The sequence below is a fragment of the Lepidochelys olivacea genome (assembly GCF_965140295.1).
Source record: "Lepidochelys olivacea isolate rLepOli2 genome assembly, chromosome: 1".
NCBI lineage: Eukaryota > Metazoa > Chordata > Testudines > Cheloniidae > Lepidochelys > Lepidochelys olivacea.
In genome coordinates this window covers 291,537,604-291,557,012 of record NC_140411.1, presented here as the reverse complement: position 1 = coordinate 291,557,012, position 19,409 = coordinate 291,537,604, and the positions used below count along the sequence as shown (strand labels likewise).

Here is a 19,409-nt window from a genome sequence, read left to right as displayed (position 1 = left end):
AAGATTAATGTTCTTAAAAACTGTCAAGTTTTAGTGTCTGTCTGAACAAGAAAGTGAGGTCCCTTTATACTACAGAACACTAATGTGTTGCTAGACCCCTTTACAACATATATGCCAGACACTGATTACTGTGACAGAATATGGAGACCTGTATTACTGCACCTTCACTTATAATCCTACCTTGTTTGTCTGGTTTGGTTTGATGCCTGGTCCTCGAACTAGCAATGGAACTTTAATGTCAAACTCATAGAGCTGCCGTTTGTCTATTGGCAAAGAAAACTGTCCTAGAAAACATTAAGAATGAGACACCATTTAATTGTGGTTTAATTTATAAAAAACAGGGCCTCACATGGCTCAGGATCTGGCCTTTGATGAACAATGACTTGTTTAAATGTCCCCTTTACCTTGATCTTACATACACAGACCCTCAGACCATATTCACCCAGATTTCCTTTATTTCAGTCTATTACTGTAGTCAGATTCTGATGCTGTACAAGTTGGGCTACTTGTAAAACTTCAAATCTACATACAAGACAGAGGGCAGCTCTAACACTGAGAAAGGAAAGAGGTGCTATAATGAAATTCACCAGTAAAAATAACTTGGTGTGTCAGAGCAGGAATGAAGGAAAGGTCTATATTTACACACATCATTACATTTTAGGCACAGAACACCACTTTATAAAATACTCTGAAGATGGATGGCACTGTAGGTTTGCAGTCAATTAGTTTATCTCCATAGCACCAGAGGAATACAATTATTGTCTTCATTTCACAGATGAGTAAATAGGGGCAGAAGTTAAGTAACTAAGATTTCACCAAAAGTTTGCAGCAGAATTGCAAAGGATGCAGCAGAATTGCAAAGGATAAGTATACATACCAGTATGGAAGCCATTGTCTGAGGTATAAAAGATGTAAGTATTATCTAGCTCTCCAAGCAATTCCAGTTTCTTCACCAGTTTCTCTATCAGATCATCTACTGACAGTAGTGTTTGCCATCTGTATGGGAGCAAAAATTGTTCCATTTAAAGTGTATAGTACTAGTTGTAAATGGGCATTCATATTAGGCATGATATGCCTACGGTGCATAACAGAAGTCCAAATTGATTTGTAGCCTATCACCACACACTCTGGAAACAAGCCAAACATATAGCGAGCTCCAGCCATTCTAAAAGAGACACAGATCTTCTGTTTTGTCTTATTCTGCTTTTGTTGGTTTTACTCTGTAGTGCCTGAAAGGTCAAAAAGCAGATTGCATTTAATCTTATCTAGAAGTAGCCACAGACCATTTCTGAAGTAATGCAAACCAGCATGTTAGCGTCAGAGTGTTCTCCTGCAAGGTCACCATTTTATAAAAGCAGAACTGAAGTGTTTTTAAAAAGTATATCATGTTTTAAATGGTTTCTATATTAAGTGATCTCTTCTGTGCACAAAAGAGAGTAGCAAGGTCTATCCATTTCTTTATATTGCTCCTGCAATGCCAGGATCCATTATTCTGACACTACTAGCCATCTTCTCAGCAAGCATACCTCATGATAGAAAAGTGATGTTTGGTTGAATCTCCACAAAGTGCTTAGATTCATTACTGGTTAACCAGTCAGATTTTATTATTGGGTTCTGAGGTCTCCCAGCATGCACTCAGGGTTTGATTTAAGATTTAATTGCATTATTTTACCAGCATGCTTTATAAAGCAATGACCTGAAAACCAGCCCAGAGTTTTCCTTCTCCAAGATAGCAAGCTTTACCCTGTCAACATGTCCAAAATTGAGTTCTACTATTTAAAGTTTTGTAACCTTTTTCATTAGAAGTTAGCCTTACAGCAAAGATCAAGAATAAAGAGGAGACTAAAAAGCTTACTTAAACTTACACACAGTAGCTAGCTATGCCTTCATATTGTACACTTCTTAGCTGCTGTTACCATCTATAATGGATCACAAGTAGTAACTGAAAAGTGCCCTAAAATATCACATCTCCCTCTATAGAGAGGGACTGCCCAAGGATCCTATAAGGTTAACCACTAGACAGATCAGCTCTGAAAACAGGTAAATTGCTGTGTTAATTACCAGTAAGTTTAAAGTAAGGTTGTACTCTGATTCTTTGCCAGTGAATAGTGGAAGAATTCTGAATTCTTCTGAGACAGAGGGGGAACTGTGGAAAGGCACTGGAGGACTATCAGCATTTAGCCCTCATCATCCCAGCAAATTGTACCAGTTACCAGCCCAAGTGAAAGAAGAACCCGGGATCTAACTCACAGTCTCAGCTATGCCAGGTAGCCCCAGTTGAAAGCACCATGAAACGTGTGTGAGAGATGTGTAGGTATGGGAACAATACCGAGAGGACAGCTAGAGTTAACTCTGCAGAGTAGATATATGCATAGTATACCCAGGGGGCAGTTCTGCCAAGTAAGATACTCTCTTCCACCATCACCTTTAGTAAAAAGTTCTTCTAATTGTTCATTTTTTACTTAGCACTACAGAGCCAGTACAGCTAAAAAGAACCTGGTTCCTAAGTTTCAATCATTTACACTTGTCTAAAAACTTACTGCACTCAATGGGACTGCTCAAGTGCAAACTCAGAACCTTTATTGACAGTAATATACAAAGAGGACAGAACAGACTCAGATCCAAGGTTAGCTGGCCGGGGGAGCTAGACGTTAAGATATTTTCTAACTTGTTAACTAAGCACATTTGATATGAAAGTCATGGAGATAATGAATTCCCACAGTGTCTTTAAAACAAACAAACAAAAAAAAACACAGATCAGATCATATTTGTCTACTCATTTTGAGAATGTGAATGCATTTTACGGTCTCGTGCACTAAAGTTCAAAGAAACAGTAAAGAGACAGAGCAAGACTTCCTAGATCTCTATATGTTGAATGACAGTAGCAGTTAGATACAAGAGATTTGTATGTTTAGCAGACTACTTATGAGTCTGACTACCAAAAAAGGGGTGGGGACATGACTCTACAGGCAGCATCCAGAGAACTATTGCAGGTAATTTAATTCTTATGATTAGACCTGTTACACATTTTAAAATTTGTTCATTTTTGTTTTCCTCAGAATAGCCTCTGGGGCTATTAGTCTTGCCAGGAAACCTATTAAATGGCCTCAAGCAGCAGTTCCTACCTTTTTCTAAAAGCATCATCTAGAAACTGTATTGAAGAATTAGTCATTGGAGTCTTTGCTTGCCTGATTAGCCAATGCTTGTCCTAAAAGAGAACACATTGAGATTAGTTCAGAAACAAAATAAAATGAGCTTTTTTGTTAAGTGCTAAACCTTCACTGAATTGTTAATTGCAACAGTAATAGTTTGAGTGAAGTATTTGCATTACAATAAAGTATTTACATTAGAATAGCAGAGTAACTAGTCACTTTAATAATAGAACTGTAGAACTGGAAGGGACCTCAGAGGTCATCTAGTCCAGTCCCCTGGACTATGTATTATCTAGACCGGGGTGGGCAAACTTTCTGGCACGAGGGCCACATCTGGGTGGGGAAATTGCATGCAGGGCCATGAATGTAGGACTAGAGCAGGGAGTTGGGGGGCAGAGTGCAGGAGGGGGCTCAGGGAAAGGGGATGGGGGTTCAGGGCAGGGGGATGGGGTGCAGGCTCTGGCCTGGCACCACTAACCTTGAACGGCTCCGGGGTGGCAGTGGCACACAGAGGGGCTACGACAGGCTGCCTGCCTGCTCTGGTCCCGCACCACTCCGAGAAGCGGCTGGCACCATGTCCCTATAGCCTCTGGGGAAAAGGTGGGGGCAGAGGGCTCTGTGCACTGCCCTTGCCTGCGGGTACCTCCCCCGAAGCTCCCATTGGCCACAGTTCCCTGTTCCCAGCTAATAGGAGCTGCGTGGGGCAGTGCCTGCAGGCGAAGGCAGCGTGCAGAGCCCTCTGCCAACTGCTCCCCCAGGGGCCGCAGGGACTTGGTGCTAGCTGCTTCCAGGAGTGGTGCAGGACCAGGGCAGGCAGGAATCCTGCCTTAGCCCCGCAGTGCCAATGGGGTTGCAATCTTGTGGGCCGGATCTGGTCCGCGGGCCATAATTTGCCCACCCCTGATCTAGACCATCTCTGACAGGTGTTTGTCCAACCTGCTCTTAAAAATCCCCAATGATGAAGATCCCACAACCTTCCTAGGCAATTTATTCCAGTGCTTAACCACTCTGACAGGTAGGAAGTTTTTCCTAATGTCCAACCTAAACTGCCCTTGCTACAAATTAAGCACATTGCTTCTTGTCCTATCCTCAGAGGTTAAGAGCAACAATTTTTCATCCTCCTCCTTGTAACAACCTTTTATGTACTTTAAAACGGTTATGTCCCCTCTCAGTCTTCTCTACTCCGGACTAAACAAACCCAATTTTTCAATCTTCCCTCATAGGTCGTTTTCTAGACCTTTAATCATTTTTGTTGCTCTTCTCCGGACTTTCTCCAATTTATCCACATCTTTCCTGAAATATGGCATGCAGAACTGGAAACAAAGGTGAAAACCAAAACAAAGTCATTAAGCACCTCTGCCATTTCCACATTTTCTGTTATTGTCTTTCCCGCCCCTCATTGAGTTCAAGTACAGGTGGGAGTTAGACTCAATTTTCCTCTGAGATCATAAAAAGAAAAAAAAAAGAGTACTAGTGGCACCTTAGAGACTAACCAATTTATTTGAGCATAAGCTTTCGTGAGCTACAGCTCACGAAAGCTTATGCTCAAATAAATTGGTTAGTCTCTAAGGTGCCACTAGTACTCTCTCTTTTTGCGAATACAGACAGAACACAGCTGCTACTCTGAAACCTCTTAGATCATGTATCTTGAGAATTATGACAGCAGGACTGTGTAAGTTTCTGCTCAGTTTGAAAGGGACCCCATAGGGTATGTTCACATGGCATCTAGAATTGAGCCTCCCAGCTTGAGCCCACTGACCTCTGGTAGCAGGGCTTGCAGTAGCATGCGAAGAACAGCTGTGCAGACATTGTGTCTTAGAATGGAGCTTGGGCTCTCAAGCCAAAACCATCCCCAGGCTATTTTTAGCACTAGCACAAGACTGAGGCTCATTACCAGATGCAGTGTAGACATACCCACAGGGAACAGGAAGTGCCTAGGAATCACTTTAGTGGCTTAAGAAATAGGACTGTGAAAGGAACTCTGCCTGGAGAAAGCTGGGAAGGATAGCTGTTGCCTGGGGAAGACTCCCTAGACTGAGACCAGTGATGATTCTCTACCTGACAAGGAACCAGGAAGGAGTCCTGCAGGGGTGTAGCAGAGAACTGCTAGAAGAGGCCTAAGAGATTAACAACATAAGAAACAGCCTTAGGACAGTGGAGCAGAGTATTTTTGGGCTTAGAACAGATTGCTGCTAAGGCCTTTTGACACTACCTAGAGAGGTGATGCAGAAACCCCCTGCACTAAAGAAAAAAAGACTACTGAGCCCCTGCAACAGGAACAGCAGTCAGACCCTGGTACAAGGAGAGGCAAGTCCAGGCACTTAGGGCAGGAGACTATCAGGGCCCTGCCAGAGAGTGAAAGGATTTTATAGCTTTTCATTTGGACTTTTAACCCCAGAAGGCGGCCTCTTGCGTTGACCAAAAGGTCAAATCATCCTCCCAGCCTGACCATTTTCAGAGGGGAGAAACTGAGGCAGCAATCATGCACCTGACTAGGACAGGTAAGCCACACATTCAAGCAGCCAGAAACTCCAGTCAGAATTGTGCTAGTTGCCACACACACAGAAATTTAGACCTGAAAAGCTTGCTCTCTGAAACAAATACTAATGAAAAGTGAAAGAAAGGGACAAAAATCAAGTGTATACAAGTTACATAAATTTTCACTTTCAGTTTTAACGTGTAAAGCAACCAAGATCAGCAGAGTTGATTACTTGTTATCCCAAGCACCAGCCTGGATTTGGCTTGAGTGGGGTCTTCTCAGTGGTAGAACTTCAGCTTTGCAATTTCTTCCCCTAGACTCAATCTGTTAGAACTGAGGCTGTTAGAACTCCTAAATCCTTCCTATGAGTCATGTAATTATGACCATTTCGAGTCCCCATTTCTCTATTTTTGCACAGACTGGGGAGGGATTGGTGTTTGAGCATGGGGGCAGAGCTAATGAATCCAATTCGTAACAGAGTTCAATTACATGCAGCACCCATGTGCCTTTTTGGCAACTGTTCTGTTTCTGTTATTCAAATTAAAACACCTAAATGCTTGAGATTTGCCTAGGCAAGAAAGCTGATTTAGGATAATTAAGAACAAATACCCAGCCTGCAATTACAGACTTGACCAAGAGAACTAAAGATTTATTGAGGAGCTGAAAGTCTTCCTCTTGTCCTGCAGTACTCTGCTCTCCCTAGTCTTACCCTTCCAACCTATTTATGAATTTAGGCCTCATTTACAAGATTATTACTGAATTTAACTCATCTTAGATTAACCAATAGTGAAGGTGAGGGGGTGGGGGGAGTCCACAAGGCCTCATTACAACATCCTGTTGCAAATTAAAGGAATAATCTTGTCTATTACGGTTCTGTCAACAAACATTTGACTGTTGAGGACCATATGCAGCTGTTTCATTTCAGTCTCTAGCTGGGACTAGGGATATGTCTACACTACAGCCTATGTTGGCAAAACTTATGTCTCTCAGGGGTGTGAGTATTCCCCTCCCTGAGCAACATAAGTTACACTGGCATAAACGCTCATGTGCACAGTACTAGGTCAGTGGGAGAACTTCTCCCGCTAGTATAGCTTATGCCGCTCACAGAAGTGGGTTTTTTATGCTGACGGGAGAGCTCTCTCCCATCGGCATAGCGTCTTCACCAGGCACACTGCTGCGGCTCAGCTGTACCACTACAGCACTGTACGTATAGACAAGGCCTAACACTTCCTCCCTCCCCTGTTGTGGAATCCTCAATATCTATGGACTGAGTAAGTGCTGTAAGCATCCAGTATTAAGCAAATCTCTGCGGCTGTCCTTATGCATTGGACGGCTATGCAGTCAAGTGCAGAGGTTTTTGCCTTTGTTCCACATTAAAGGGCAACTCCCGCACTATTAGCCAATCAGCACTGTTTTTTTTAGCTGGTTGCTGACCAAATAACCACTTCTAGCTCGCTATTTTTAGAGCGCCCAACCACTGCAGTACCTAAACCCCAGATAGAACGAAGGATTCTTTATGGAAAAAAGGTGGTTCTGCTCCATACTGCCTGGTTTGGTGGCTTCTGCTAAACAACAATGGCCATCTTCCCTCTTTCTATTCACGCCCCCATCATTATCAAAGGGTTTGCAAAAAGCTGGGCTGTACATCATGCTCTGAACACCAAGCTTGGAGTCATTCTAACCCCTTCTAGTAAACAGTGAGGAAGTTTGAGATTCCATATTGCCCACTAAGGGTCTTCAAGATTTGGACCAGGATTTTGAACCAAATCACAGTTCAATGTATATCTCGGCCCAAAAAAGCCTCAAGAAGGCAACAGGTCTTACTAGCTGCGGTTTGTATGGCCTTCTCCTTCAGCTAGAGGTAGGACAAACTGCAAACATCTAGTATGGAGCTGACCATGTGAATTACTGTGGCTGGCTTTTCAGATAAGAATGGCTACTATCTCCTAGCTAAAGTGAAAGTATCTTGTCCAACTCATTATCCATGTGTTTTATAAACAGATACTAATTCAGCGAGTCTGACCCAAGACTGCAAACCACCTTGATAACTGAAAGGCAAATAGTCAAGATCACGTCATTGCTCAGTTACTTCCTTCGAGAGCTTTTCTTTTACCACTGGTTTAAATTTGACTCTACCAAGACAACTGCTTCTCACATTAACCTCATATGCTGACACCTGGATGGTGCCACCATGTCTACTGAAGAGACAATAAAACAATGTCAACAGCATTTGGTGGCAGTGGGACCTATGATTCATGACTTAACCAAGAGGTCTTCTAATTAGTTTGGTAAAATTGATTACTGGTAATGTTTTCCATTAAAAAAGGAGTGATCCGAGTCTCTTTGGTAGAGACAGTAATGCTCATCAACACCCATCTCCATTGGGCACTTGACAGAGCAACTTAAGGCATTTCCCTCTTCATTCTGTGTGAAACCTATTTAAGGTGGCACTCTAGCTGAACAACTTGGCAAGTTATGGAAGCACATCATTAGAGCTTATGCACATGAGTGCAAGACATTCTGGAAGAATAAAGTTCTTAATGGATTGGAAGCTGAAGGTAAAACTTCAATAAAGTTAGTAACAAATCATAATTTCTATCCTACTGAAGAATCGTTTAGTTCTTGAATCTTAAAATACAAGTGTGTAGCGACAGGTGTTTATTATTGAAGGCCCGGATAGCCAGTCTCCTATCACTAATAGGGTTAGCAAAAATCAAGTTTTTTAAATGATTGTGATCTTAATCTCAGATTTCCACATCAGATGTTTCACAGAAGAGTTGAAAGATTAAGATCACAATCCTTTAAAAATCTGATGCTGGCATCAGATGAGCAGCAGAACAACGTTAACCCATTCTTCACACCACTTAAACTTCATAGTGTTACACATGTAACTCAGACCCACTGTTTAATTATTTCCACCAATTAATGTAGTAATCTGTTTGGATTCTTGCAAATCCTCTTACCTTTCCATGAATGTTAAAATTGCCATTTCTTGGTGCACTGACATTCTGGAAGCTCTTTTTATATTGAGGGGCAGGTATCCAGGGAGAGTGTGGTGCTGGAGTGGAGATCATCATGAAGAAGGGTTCAAAGTTAGATTTATATTCCAAGAAATCCAAGGACATGTTAGCCTGCACACACAAAATTAGTTGTTTAAAAGCTCTCCAACACTAGTGATAACAAACCCTAATGTTAAGCTGTGAACTGTCCAAAATAGTTAAGACTAGAAGTGTATGAATACAAAAAGCACTTGTAGACTATTTTACAATCTCGTTGATTGAACTTTTACAACTGTTTGAAGTAGAACTTGTGGTAAATCAATCCCAAATGTTACGAGTTATTTATAAATCCTATTTCAACATAAGATGTCTTTTGTCCCTCACACCTCTAATTGCCACTATGCCTCAGACCTTCATGTCATTCAGAGCTGGAAAGCTTCATGTAAAGAAGGACTCTGATCTCTTATCTCACTCAGTCCTTATGTTGACAGAGCTCCCTTTCAAATTCTGCCTTCACTGACAGTTTTATTCATACTGTCAAGTACAATTCCATTTCATGCCCTTCCTAAATCTTTCTACATTTCAGGGGATATAGGATCCAGACCCTAAATGTTAGATGGGAATTTGGCAGTTTGTTCTCCTCAGGAGGCAGTCGCTCTGCTGGTCAATGTTTCATTCCCTGCTCTACTGCTGCCAACTTATTTGTTACATCCATCCTCCAATCTTGTGCCAGTTTGATGATGATCCACTTTTTTTTTTGGTAAAAGGTGATTAGGGAAGAGGCACCAACAGGGTATAGCTTTAAGCTTCATTCACACTTGTGCTGCTCCATTTGATCTCCCTCACCAAGCCACTCATTTTCAAGTCGTGTCTTGAATACTTATTGTTCACCTTAGCCTACACATGACAGCAAGTCTCACTTACTATTCCTTTCAGCCCATTACTGTAGCTTTCCCTTTGCCAATCATTAGAACTAATCTTAGTATGTGCACAGTTACCACTTACATCTCAGTTCTTCCCTTTTCTAGTCTCATGTTTTTCCTTTTCTGCCTGATGAGTCATCCAGGTCTGGTGTGCTCTTTATTCTACTTCTGAAGCAATGGACTCTAAGAACGCTACATAAATAGATTGTCTACTGCCCATTTGTGAGAAGCTATTAAAATCAATTATGGATTTTGTGGCTCACTGGTAATAAACCTATATCCCCACAAATAGAGCCTTCCTGACCTTTAAGTAACTTAGAATAAGATTAATGGCCTGCAGGACCAATGAGAGACCAACTCCCACCAAAGAGGCAAATATTGCAGCTATTGACAGAAGACTGGTAGTCTAGTGCTATATGTGATCACACTAAATTCTCATCTTCCACGCAGTTCAGGACATGTCAATACATCCTCTGAAGTCTGTGTAGTCGAGTGCTGTCTTTTGTCAGTCCAGAGTCCCCACTGTTTAATGGCCAAAAGCAACAAGCCAGCAGGCACCAACACACAAGCCTTTTTCAGGATCACTAATAGAGACAAGTTAATTTGAAATATTTAACATTAAATCACATAGCGTCACTACCTGTGCGAGAGAACCCTCCTCGACTGCTATACATTCTCAGGGACAGTTCTCTGTTGATACCGTTGTAAAATACTCTATCCACTTTTAGTCTCTTTGGTATTTCTAAATTGCCTATCACCTTGGAGAACGAAGTACAGGTAGGAACTGAAGCATCAGTCAAATGAAAAAGTCCCATTCAGTTACATCACATGAAGGCAGATAACTAAGTATTTTACAACCGTATCGACAGAGAACTGTCCTGAGAATGTATAGCAGGGCAGGAGGGTTCTCTTTGCATAGATAGTTAGTGATGCTATGATTAAATAGGCATCACAGAAACTTGGTGGAATGATGACAATTCATCAGTGGGACACAGGAATACCACAGTATGAAATATATAGGAATGAAAGAGTAGGTTATGCTGGTGGGGGAGTGGCACTACATGTGAAAGAAAGCACAGAGTCAAATATAATAAACTTAAATGAATCAAACTGTATCTCAGAATCTCCATGGACACAAATTCCATGCTTGAATAATAAGAGTATAGCAGGAGAAATATAGTAGTGACCAGGATGGTGATTGTCATTGTGAAATGCTCAGATAGACTGGAGAGGCTATAAACATAGAAAACTCAATAATAATGGATGATTTCAACTGTATCCAGTCAATATGGGGATGTCAACCCTCAGGATGGGATGCAGAGAAAGTTTCTAGACACCATTAATGACTGCTTCTTGGAGCAGCTAGTCCTGGAACCCACAAAGGGAGAGGCAATTCTTGATTTAGCCCTAAGTGGAACACAGGGTCTGGTCAAAGAGGTGAAAATAACAGAACCGCTCAGTAATAGGTGTCCATAATATAATTAAATTTAATATCCGGGGGGCAGGGGGAAGAGGAGAAATAGCAAAGAAACCCACCATAGTAGTATTTAACTTCAGAAAGGGGAACTACAAAATGAGGAAGCTAGTTAAATGGAAATTAAAACCATGACAAGAGTAAAATGTCTGCATGGAAAGTTTTTAAAAATGTCATAACAGAGGCTCAAATTAAATGTATACCCCAAATTAAAAAAAGAAAAAATAGTACAAGAACCAAAATGTCACCATGGCTAAACAGAATAAAAAGTAGCTAGATACAAAAAGGCATGCTTTAAAAAACTGGAAGTCAAATCCCAATGATGAAAATAGAAAGGAGTATAAACTCTGGCAAGTCAAGTATAATCTGGTATGCCAAAAAATGTGAGGAGAAAACCAGCAAAAGACAAACTAACAGCAAAATGTTTTTTCTAAGTATAGCAGAACCTCAAAGACACGAATACCAGAGTTACGGACTGACTGGTCCACCAGATACCATGTGAAACCGGAAGTAACCAGTCAGACATCAGCAGAGATGAATAAAAAAGAGCAAGTACTGTACTGTGCCTGTATTGCATCTTAATGGTAGGCACATCTGGGCGGCTGCCCCCACCCCCACCTCCGGACAGCCACCTACAGCAAGATGCTGGAGCTGCCAGGCCAAGGCAGCTGGAGACTGCAGAGCAGGGGCAATGCTTGGGTATGTGCAGCTTTCACCCTCCCCCCACCCCTCCCGGAGGGGGACATGGTTTTTACCTCCCCCTCCCCAGCCAGGAGAGGGATGCATTGTTTTTACCCCCACTCTCCCAGCTGGGAGGGGGCCACACTGTTATCTCTCTCTCACACACACACACACACCCACCCTCCCCCTGCCCAGAGAGGGACAAGCTTGCAAACTCATGCCAGGGCTGACTAGGTTGCTCAGCTGCTGCTGACTCCTATCTCGGAGTGTCAGCTGCTGGATCTGGAGCCTGAACTGCGCTTTGTTCAGAGCTACAAACATTTCAGAGTTACGGACAACCTCCATTCCTGAGGAGTCTGTAATTCTGAGGTTCTACTGTACATCAAAAGCAGGAAGCCTGCCAAACAGTCGGTGGGGCCACTGGATGATCAAAGTGCTAAAGGAGCACTCAAAGACGACAAGGCTATTACAGAAAAGCTGAATGAATTATTTGCATCTGTCTTCACTGTAGAGGATATAAGGGAGATTCCCACAATTGAGTCATTCTTTTTAGGTGACAAATCTGAGGAACTGTCCCAGATGGCTTTGGATCAAATTGATACATTAAACCATAATAAGTAACCAGGACCAGATGGTATTTACCCAAGAGTTCTGAAGGAACTCAAATATGGAATTGCAGAACTACTAATTGTGGTATGTAACTTTTTTTATCACTTAAATCAACCTCTGTACTAAATGCCTGGAGGATAGCCAATGTGATGCCAATTTTTAAAAAAGGCTCCAGAGGCAATCCTGGCAATATCAGGTTGGAAAGCCTAGTTTCAGTACCAAGCAAATGGTTGAAACTACGAAAAGGAACAGAATTATCAGACACATATGAACACAATTTGTTGGGGGAAGAGTCAACACGGCTTTTGTAAAGGGAAATCATGCCTTACCAATCTCTTAGAATTCTTTGAGGGAATCAACAAGCATGTGGACAAGGGTAAATCAGCAAAACAGCCTTTCAGAAAGCCTTTGACAAGGTCTCTCACCAAAGGCTCTTAAGCAAACCAAGCAGTCATGGGATAAGAGGGAAGGTCCTCTCAAGGATCAGTAACTGGTTAAAAGAAAGGAAATAGGATAGGAATAAGTAGTCAGTTTTCAGAATGGAGAGAAGTAAATAGCAGTCTCTCTCAGAGATCTGTACTGGGACCAGTGCTGTTCAACATATTCATAAATGATCTGGAAAAAGGGATAAACAGTGAGGTGTCAAAGACTGCAGATGATACAAAATTACTCGTAAAATCCAAATCAGATTGCAAAGTTACAGAGATTTCACAAAACTGGCAACAAAATTGCAGATGAAATTCAGTGTTGATAAATGAGAAGTAACACACTGGAAAACTGGAAAACACAGCTACACATACAAAATGATTCAGTCTAAATTAGATGTTACCACTCAAGAAAGACCTTGGAGTCGTTTTCAGAGAACTATCCACAATATGAAAAGGAGTACTTATGGCACCTTAGAGACTAACCAATTTATTTGCTCAAATAAATTGGTTAGTCTCTAAGGTGCCACAAGTACTCCTTTTCTTTTTGCGAATACAGACTAACACGGCTGTTACTCTGAAACCTATCCACAATATCTGCTCAGTGCAGCAGCAGCCGCCAAAAATCTAACAATGTTAGGATCCATTAGGAAAAGGACAGATAATCAGATAGTAAATATCATAATGCCCCTATATACATCCATGGTATACCCACACTTTGAATACTCCATGCAGTTCTGCTCACCCCATCTCAAAAAAGATATTAAAAAACGGAGAAGGTACAGAGAAGGGCAGCAAAAATGATTAAAGGTATTGGACAGCGTCCCTATGAGAGATTAAAAAGACTGGGACTGTTATACTTGGAAAAGAAATTACTAAAGGGGGCTACGATAGAGGTCTATAAAATCATAAATGGTATGGAGAAAATGAATAAGGAAGTATTGTTTACCCCTTCATACAACACAAGACCCAGGGGTCACCCATCAAATTAATAGGCAGAAGGTTTAAAACAAAAAAGTAAAGTACTTCTTCACACAACGCACAGTCAACCTGTGGAACTTGTTGCCAGGGGATGTTGTGAAGGCCAAAAGTATAACTGGGGCAAAAAAAAAGCATTAGATAAGTTCATGGAGAACAGGTTCATCAATGGCTATTAGCCAAGATGGTCAGGGATGCAACTCCATGCTCTGGGTGTCCCAAAACCTCTGACTGCCAGATGCTGGGACTATATAACAGGAGACAGATCACTTGATCGCTGCTTCAAAGGGAATGAACAGAACAGGGCATCTGGAATTGGCCACTGTCTGAAGAAGGGATACTGGGCCAGATGGACCATTGATTTCACCCAGGATGGCCATTCTTAAGTTCCTATCTTAATAAAAGTCTCTTGAAATCATGTATCTAGATATACTGTAACATCTAAAAAACAAATGAGCGTGATGTTAAAACTCAGTTACAACAACAGTTTGCTGAAGTGAAGCACATCCTCTTAGGTCTTAAGCCAAATTGCCATTTCACAGGTTGGTAGCCTGAAGTACTTGTTCTAACTGGAAGTCTGTGACCTACCAATCAGCAACGTTTTGGTCAAGCACCCTGAACTACCACTGAAGTCAGTGTTCACCTTCAAATCCGGCCCTTGGCTAACAGCTATCTAACAATTTCATTTTCCCATATTTGCATATACATGTTTGCCCTCTAAAGAGAGCTGGAATCTTGCTTCACTGGTTATGTGTGAAGTAATGACAACACCAACATTAGGCAATATCCATTCAGTAACAGAGCCAAGCATAAAGTAGTGTTTCGTCACAAATAGAACAGTAATGCAGCTGTTGTGATGTTCTTACCAGTACATCTGTCAGGTAATCTGCACTGTAGTTCTCACCATGCCTTCGTGCTTTTCCATTTATTGAAAGAGTATAATTATAGTACTTTGAATTTTTTTCCTATGAGAGAAGAAAAAGGTATCACTTATATAAAAAGACAAGAATCTACTATTTCATTGACCACTTTAAATAAACTAAGTTGTCAGCAAGTATTTGTCAAGCATGATTTTATCAAACAATTTGTCCTATTTAAGTATTTGTAATATGTGTTCTGCAAAAGGCCTACAAGCTTCGCCTTTTGTAAAACCAAAGTGATTCTACACTATAATAATTGCAAGTTTTTCTTTGTTGAAATTAGGTTTTCAGATACTTCTCTGCATTAGAAATAACTCCTCATTAACATCAACAGCCTCCATACAAAGCTGAGAAAATGCAAGGAAGGGAATTTCCTCTTTTAGTTAACAGAAGCATGCAAAAAGCAGATCAGTTCTTATAATTCAGCACAATTAAGCTAGATTTACTTTTGTAAAGTACCTACAACTAGGTATTTAATAGGAGCTGTCACATACCAAAGCATACCAAAAACTCCATCCAGGAGGAACATGGCCTATTCCCCCTGCATCTTCTGCTCCATACTGAAAAAAAAAAAAAAAAAAAAGTGACCCAGCACAGTCTCAGACGTTTAGGGGGATTTGTTTTCCTCCACAGCAGCCAGAAATGCAAAGGCCCAGTTCTAATCTGATGAACACACACTGACCATGTGGTGCCTATGGTGGGGGAAAACCCAGCATGTGCACTAACCAAAGAAGTCCAGCTGTCCCACATCCCTTCCCCAAATATAATCCTCAAATTCTAGTACTCCTGAAGTAGAGGACTAACCTACTGACTCTCTCAAGACTACCTGTTAAATGGATGCTGATACTTTGACAAAACTAAGTTGAGAAAAGTTACATTGCATGTCTTATTTCCTCTATTTCTTTAACAGTTCTGAGAAGGACCTTTTCATCTAAAAACAGTAGTACTTTAAATATTTTGGGGGTTTATTTTATCTACAAAAATAAGGATTAAGACTTTATTTCACAAAGTTACTTTCAGTACAGGCAATTCACCTGTGTCACAGCAAATATGAGTAAGATATACCTCATTCAAATACTTCCCAGCAAAGAATGTTTGATAGCCACACATAGACTTGAGGACTGCTGGGAAGGTATATGGCTCCTGTATCTTCTGCCATGATTTGCTGCTGCAGTTTCCCTCCAGAGTGTTATTGACAACATGATGATTATGTGGGTACTTTCCTGTTAAGATGCTAGCTCTGCTAGGACAGCACAATGCACTGGGGACATACTAGAACACAGAATGAAAAAATACAAATTGTAAATTGAATCTGGGGGGGGGGGGGAGAGAGGGAAATCTAGCTTTTAGCCAATAGCAAGAGACATTAAAAGATATGCTGATGAGTCACTCACATCATAGATCAGATTACTCCCATTTATTTAGGCATGTAGAACTACAACCCAAATATTTTTATCAATTAGAGGTTGCATATGGGATTGGGTTTATATTTTCTTTAGAGTTTGCAATTTAGAAAATGCATGTTATACACACAAGCAGGAAGCATCAGTTATTTGAGAATGAACAGTTTATTTAAATACTAATTATTGTAACAATTCCAGTAAACTGGAAGAATGGGGAACCATTAGTCAATTTTCAAATCTGTACAAAACCAAATTTTTGAAAATTTCCTTATTAGTTTCTAGCCAAAACTTTCATTTCCTAAAAATATTCATCAAATTAAGTGTTCTGAAATGTTCCATCCCAGGCACAGAAAGTGATCTTGGGTCCAAGTCACAATTTACCACAGGAATTAATCTGCCCCCCTGTATTCGCCATATTTAAAAAATTGAAACTAAACCTACTTCAGAGCCAAGTCACAGATTAAGTTTCTTATACCATTACAACCATAGGTATTTAAATTAAAATAGCTTAAATAAATACATGCCACTGAAGGTTACAGAAGTCAATGTCACCACTTACTGCATTTGAGAAGCTTATCCCCATCTCTGCAATAAGGGCACTGGTCTTCTTTAGTGGTATCTGTAACAGGTAGTAATTAGTACAATCAGCTAAAAATATCTGGATACTGAGATGCTAGTGTGCTATCTAAAGTGGCAACCTTAAGTTGATTTCATGGGAGGTATTTATAGAGTACCAATCACCACAGTATTTAGGCATAGGCTAGACCAAACCAATGCCTCCATTTCTTTGCAGTGAAACTTCAAACGCTACATCTAAAATGCAAGGCTAAATTTATTATCAAAATTCTTAGTTTATTTTTTGCAAGTTTTGACAGAATTCGCCTTTTAAGTAATTACATTCTACCTAACGTTTCTTCATTCAAATGGATCAATTAGACATCATTTTCTAGCCAGAAAATGGTGTTTTGTTTTTTTTAAATGCCACTTTTCATCCTGGAGCCAAACTGCTACAATCTCATAGTGTGAATTGATTCCTCATATATAGTTAATGAAACGATCTTTCAGAATGGTCATTAAAACTAAGTAGCCCAGCCATAAGATTTACTTTCCCACCCTCACTGGAATGAAATCCCTAATATTTTACTCTATCAAAAACAGGTACTCACCCTGGGCAAGTAGAATTTAAAGACTACAATAAAATGAGCCTTTTGGGATCTTTGAAAGAAAAGGTGCTCTAAGTAAGTAACATTCATTGTTTTATTTGTGGAATTTGCCAAGTCATTTCTGTTTTAATGTCGATTCCTTCAATGGACATCCTGAAGCACTCAACATCCCAAGTGAAGAACTACATACAGATAGGCTAATTAAGTGATCCTGGCGTGATAAACACTATGCATATAGCAAACCATGCGTGTGTTGATGCTGGTCAGTTTAAAACAGTCAACTGCAAATCGTAAAACATCTTAGATTGATGAAGACCTGTTACTTCAGGTTGTGAGGAAAAGGGAACACATATATGAGAGAGAGCAAGTTAAAACTAATGAATCCATGCGTGTCTCATGCCACAGCCAGGCTTACAGAACACTGTCAGTCTTGGTGGATGAGGGAGAGGGAAATGATTTTCTTCACTGCCCAACTAGTATGAAGAGCAAAAAACAGGAAGGATAAAATATGAGAAGAGGGGGATTTTTTAGAGTGTTTAATCTAAAGCACTGTGAGCAAGAATTTTCTCATTCTCTCTCTCTTTAATATAGATAACTAAGTGTGAAGTTCTGAATGTACTAGTTCTCTTGCCAGAAGGCATATTATGTATTCTTTTTACCTCATGTTCTTGCGAACCGTGGAGGACTTGCTCCCCAAAATGCAGTATGTTGCCTTTCTGATAACAGTGTCTCAATATTTGCCCTATAAATTAAACCCCTATGTTACAGCTGAGTGAACCATACCTAACTAAGTCACGCTTGCAATAACGCAATGAAGCAGGGTCACAGAAAGGCACCGGCAGACGTTTCCATTTACACGCCACCCTAGCGGACTCTCTGGACTTTCTAGAGGAGGGCTGACACTCAGCTTAGCTAATAAAGCAGCGCACAAGCCAAATACCACCCGTTCTGTCAGGGACGCTGCACTAACGACAAGCCCCCGGTCAGCCAGCGCACACGTTTTCCTTGCGTGAGAGGCGACATCTCGCCCCCAGCCCAGACACACACCGGAGGGGAGTTGCACGACAGCCTCAGAACACCTGTTATGCAGCCAGATACCCCCCACCCCCCGCAAAATGGCCTGAGTTCAAAGCGCTTTTCCCGCTCCCAAGATGCGGGGGGCCCGCTGCCAAGGCGGCGATGAGCGGCCCTGGGTGCAGCAGAGACCCTCCCTGCCCTCCAGCTAGGTAACGGCAAGGGGGGCGTCTGCCCCACCGAGCCCCCGCCCCTCACCCCCAGCCGGGTCAGGCCAGGAGCAAACGCTGCCGCGCCCAGCGGGCCCGAGCGCGGGGCTGCCTGCGCCAGAGGCGGGCGGCACGGCAGGACCACCCCTGGGCAGGGAGCAGAGCCCCCCACGGGGACACAGCGCCTCCCCCCCAGGCCCAGCAGTGGGGCCGGGCCCCCAGGGCGCACCACGTCGCGGGCGGTAGGGAGAGCAGGTTACCATGCCGCCGAGGCAGACATCCTGGTCATCGGCGAGGATCAGCACCACGCTGGGCTTCCGCGCCCCGCTGGTCCCGGCCGCCTGCGCGCAGCCCCAGTCGCGGCTCAGCACCAGCAGCGCAGCCAGCGCCAGCGCCCGCACCGCGGGAGACATCGTGCAGGACCCGGGCGCGGCGCGGTGACCTCCGAGCCGGCGCTACCGCAGACGAGCGCAGACCGAAACCGACTCGGGCGGCGCCCCGCCCCCGGCATATGACCAGGGAGCGCAGCAGGCGCTGTCACGTGACCCCCCGGCTTCAGCCGCGGCCTTGGCGTCCTCAGCCTCGACCCCGCCCCCTCAGACCGTCCACGCCCACTCCCCAGGCTGGACCACTTCGCCTCCCTCAACCTGCCTCGCCCCCGCCTCGCTCCTACGTTCCCGCAGCCAGCCCCGCCCCCGCCCCCGCCTCACTCCTACCGGACGGCGCCACTCCTACACCCCCTCAGCCAGCCGCACCCCCGCCTCACTCCCGGCCCCTCAACCTGCCATGCCCTCTCCCACCTCACACCCTCCCCCTCAAACTGGCCTACGGTGCCTCACTCACAGCCCCGGACGACACACCCACCTGCCTCCCTCCCTCCCACACACCCACCCACACCTCACTGCCCCCCTCATAGGTGACATCCAGGCGCAGCGTGTGGCCCGGGTTTCCTGACGTGCTCTCTCGGACCTACGGTGTCC

The 19,409-nt window shown here is 42.8% G+C and overlaps 1 protein-coding gene across 1 annotated transcript in view; it reads right to left on the bottom strand.

The window, feature by feature from the left end:
* The window catches only part of GNS (glucosamine (N-acetyl)-6-sulfatase), a 30,745-nt gene extending 11,801 nt beyond the window's left edge, over nt 1–18,944 (bottom strand). Inside the window, exons 1-9 of the mRNA XM_084610289.1 lie at nt 18,690–18,944; nt 16,603–16,662; nt 15,706–15,912; nt 15,135–15,200; nt 14,587–14,685; nt 8,595–8,762; nt 3,126–3,208; nt 878–996; nt 181–284 (exon numbers count right to left, since the gene is read on the bottom strand). Coding sequence (XP_084466415.1) covers nt 181–284; nt 878–996; nt 3,126–3,208; nt 8,595–8,762; nt 14,587–14,685; nt 15,135–15,200; nt 15,706–15,912; nt 16,603–16,662; nt 18,690–18,842 — 1,059 coding nt within the window. The 5' untranslated portion in view covers nt 18,843–18,944. The remainder of the gene's footprint in view (nt 1–180; nt 285–877; nt 997–3,125; nt 3,209–8,594; nt 8,763–14,586; nt 14,686–15,134; nt 15,201–15,705; nt 15,913–16,602; nt 16,663–18,689) is intronic.
* Between the last annotated feature and the right edge of the window lie 465 nt (nt 18,945–19,409).